The 3,939-nt window shown below is 40.8% G+C and overlaps 1 protein-coding gene across 1 annotated transcript in view; it reads right to left on the bottom strand.

Annotated features, from left to right (window-relative positions):
* LOC106875327 (centrosomal protein of 120 kDa) overlaps positions 1 to 3,939 on the bottom strand; it is a 45,425-nt gene that overhangs the window by 13,219 nt on the left and 28,267 nt on the right. The window contains exons 11-13 of the mRNA XM_014923416.2: positions 3,606 to 3,673; positions 1,804 to 1,903; positions 1,044 to 1,190 (exon numbers count right to left, since the gene is read on the bottom strand). Coding sequence (XP_014778902.1) covers positions 1,044 to 1,190; positions 1,804 to 1,903; positions 3,606 to 3,673 — 315 coding nt within the window. The remainder of the gene's footprint in view (positions 1 to 1,043; positions 1,191 to 1,803; positions 1,904 to 3,605; positions 3,674 to 3,939) is intronic.

Here is a 3,939-nt window from a genome sequence, read left to right as displayed (position 1 = left end):
GAGGCTCTGGCAGGGGATGGTGGCGAACCCTGCTGTACTCTTCCACCACAACTTTCTCTCACTCTTTCTTCCTGTTTCTGTTGTACCTGTAATTCAAAGGGTCAGCCTTGTCACACTATGTCACGCTGAATATCCCCAAGAACTACGTTAAGGGTACACGTGTCTGTGGAGTGCTCAGCCACTTGCACGTTAATTTCATGAGCAGGCTGTTCCGTTGATCGGATCAACTGGAACCCTCGATGTCGTAAGCGACGGAGTGCCAACAACAACACCATACTTGCATGGATCAAACAGAATTTGTTGAGTTACATTTCTTCAGCTGCATGACTGCCCCTCCTGTTGCCAACCCTCACCTGTTTCCAAGCAAGATAATATTTCTCCATGGCTGGACATGTTTCCACAGAAGATTAGAAATGAATGACACAGCTTGTATGACAGTGACACTAATTTACAACTATCACATGATGTTAAAACAAAAAGACTGCTTTCTTAATCTACACAAATGCATGCATATACATACATACATACATGATGGCTGTCCACTCATGACCGAGGAAGACTATTGCCAACCTTCAGGAACATTGTGCGCTCTGGGACTAACTTATATTTTGCATTTGCGGCTCCATTGGTGGCTAATGAGCCCTGCTCTTGACAGGCATACACGACTGCAAACATTGCAGATTAAGCTTTCCCCATTCACTATGAGCCGTGCGCTTTCGCGCAGCTCGCTTAAGTTCTTCATGCTGGATACGTTGTACATACATATACACACCTACATACACACAATGGGCTTCTTTCAGTTTCTATCTACCAAATCTACTCACAAGGATTATGTCGACCTAATGCTATAGAAGACACTCAGCCAAGGTGCCATGCAGTGGGACTGAACCTGAAACCACCTTCTTAATGACAGTCATGCCTGTGCCTGTGTGTCCATCACAATTTACTATCTTCATTTAATTATTACCTAATGATTAAAGTTATTGATTTGCATTATACTCTTAATTAGGAACACAGAAAGTTCTGTTTCAATAAAGGCTTACTTCATTTTCAAACTTCTGCTTCTGAGCTTCTTTCCAAATTTCCAGTTCCATAGCAACTTGATACTCCTTAGTTTCTCTTAGATCTTTCTCAGGATTTTTGAGTTTGTTAGCATTGGTATTAGAATTCTCTTGAGGTACACTGTGGACCTGGAGGCAAACAAAACAAATAATAATAACAACAAATACAATCTTTAGTTTAAAAATTTGTGTTCTTTCCTTTTAATTATATTCAAATGCCTTGTTGTTGTTTATAAACATAACCATATGTGAAGGCAATGTACCTTCACACGTGTGTGTATTTGTGTGTGTGTGTTAATGAAAATGTACATGCTTGCAGGTGTGTATGTGTGTACTTGCACATGTATTGTATGCCTATATTCTGCATTATCTCATAAAATTGTGATGTTTATTGACATGTCAGTAAATCCAGTCACTTAGTGCTTTCAAGGAGGTGTGGAATGAAAATCACTTAACTTAAAAATTAGTTAAGAGTTAGCACCAGGAAGGGCATCCAGCTGACAACAAAAAAAAACATCACTTCAACTATATACAATGTTCTAACCCATGCTGACATGAAAAAATGCACAGGAAAAAGAAACAAATAATTCATCTTTGAACATGTTCAAATTACAGTAACTTAAAATGAAGTCCTAGGTGATAAGTTTACCAGTTTAAAGGACAATCTTAGTAGAAATTTGTGATCAGTTTACTGAAATACGGTAAGAGTGAAGGGAAAACTGAAAGTACTGAGTCATCTTACCTGAGATGATGTGTCATTTAATATGATGCGTTGGTCATGGATGGCTCCCCAATCTTCTAGAGTCAAAACCACAGTAAGGGTAGCTATTTTATGTTTTCCCCTGTAGATTTAAGTAGTAAAACAAAAATGCTCAATAAATTCTAAAGGAATTTGTCATGAAAAATAAAACAGATTATATCATCATCATCATCATTATCATCGTTTAACGTCCGCTTTCCATGCTAGCATGGGTTGGACGATTTGACTGAGGACTGGTGAAACCAGATGGCTACACCAGGCTCCAATCTGATTTGACAGAGTTTCTACAGCTGGATGCCCTTCCCAATGCCAACCACTCCGAGAGTGTAGTGGGTGCTTTTACGTGTCACCCGCACGAAGGCCAGTCAGGCGGTACTGGCAACGGCCACGCTCAAATGGTGTATTTTATGTGCCACCCACACAAGATCTCGCTTGAAAGTCCTTACACATGCCACGGGCACAAGTGCCAGAAAGGCAACGCTGGGCACAGGTGCCATAAAACTTTCAGCATCATTATCATTTAATATAAGTTTTCTACATTGGCCTGAGTAGGACGATTTGACAGTAACTGACAAGTCAGAACACCGTACCAAATTCTGCTGGCTGTTTTGGCTGGATGTCCTTGCTTAACATGAACCACTTTACAGAGTGCACTGGGTGCTTTTTATGTAGTACCAGCAGCAGTGAGGTCACCAAATAACTTACAGGACAAGACTCCTCAACAGACCATTTAACGGATGTAGGCTTGGTTTAATAGGTGCAGATGTGGCTGTTTAGTTAAGAAGTTTGTTTCCCAAGCAAATAGTTTCAGGTTCAGTACCACTTTGGATGCAGGACACCTTGGATTAGTATCTTCTACTATAGCACCAGGACAATCAAAGCCTTGAGATTGGATGTGGTATACTGAACTTGGAAGAAGCCCATCATATATCATCATTTTAACATCCACTTTTCCATGCTTGTATGGGTTGAACACATACATATATATATATATATATATATATATATCATCATCATCATTGTTTAACGTCTGCTTTCCATGCTAGCATGGGTTGGACGATTTGACTGAGGACTGGTAAAACCAGATGGCTACACCAGGCTCCAATCTGATTTGGCAGAGTTTCTACAGTTGGATGCCCTTCCTAACGCCAATCACTCAGAGAGTGTAGTGGGTGCTTTTATGTGCCGCCAGCACAAAGGCCAATCAGGAGGTACTGGCAACGGCCACGCTCGAAATGGTGTATTTTATGTGCCACCTGCACAGGAGCCAGTCCAGCGGTACTGGCAACGAACTCGCTCAAATGTCTTATATATATATATGTAGGTATATGCGTGCGTGCGTGTGTGTGTGTATGTATGTAGGTATATGTGTGTGTGTATGTATGTATGTATCTATGTAGGTAAATGTGTGTACGTTTTAATGTGTCCTTGTCTTGACGTTGCATGAGGGCAGCAAACAAATGTCACTGCCACTCAAACAGTGTCCGTTTCCAATCTTCCATGGGAAAATATTATCTTGCTCGGAAACAGGTGAAGGATGGCAACAGGAAGGGCATCTAGCTGTAGAAAACTTACCTCAACAAATTTCATCTGACCCATGCAAGCATGGAAAAATGGACGTTAAAATGATGTCGATGACGATGATGATTTGATATATCAATGTCTTTACTTTAACTTATACATTCATGTTTTTTACTGTAACTGATGTGTCAAGTCTTTGCTATAATTAATAGAGGAAAGGCTAAAGGATGAAAAACACTTTGGCAATAAACTTATAAACTTACTCATCCGCTGAAAACACTGCAAGGGTATCTTTGTGCACTTGTCTCCAGCCATTGCCATTTGATGAATCCTGAGGATAATAAATTAAAATCACATAATTAAAATCACTGTCATTTGAGAGAAGGTGAGAGTATCGTCGTCGTCGTCATTTAACGTCTGCTTTCCATGCTAGCATGGGTTGGACGATTTGACTGAGGACTGGTGAAACCAGATGGCTACACCAGGCTCCAATCTGATTTGGCAGAGTTTCTACAGCTGGATGCCCTTCCTAACGCCAACCACTCAGAGAGTGTAGTGGGTGCTTTTACGTGTCACCCGCACGAAGGCCAGTCAGGA

Source organism: Octopus bimaculoides, chromosome 2 (genome assembly GCF_001194135.2).
Source record: "Octopus bimaculoides isolate UCB-OBI-ISO-001 chromosome 2, ASM119413v2, whole genome shotgun sequence".
Taxonomy (NCBI): Eukaryota; Metazoa; Mollusca; class Cephalopoda; order Octopoda; family Octopodidae; genus Octopus; species Octopus bimaculoides.
The sequence above is the reverse complement of the archived record's forward strand: the minus strand, read 5'-3'. Positions and strand labels throughout refer to the sequence as shown.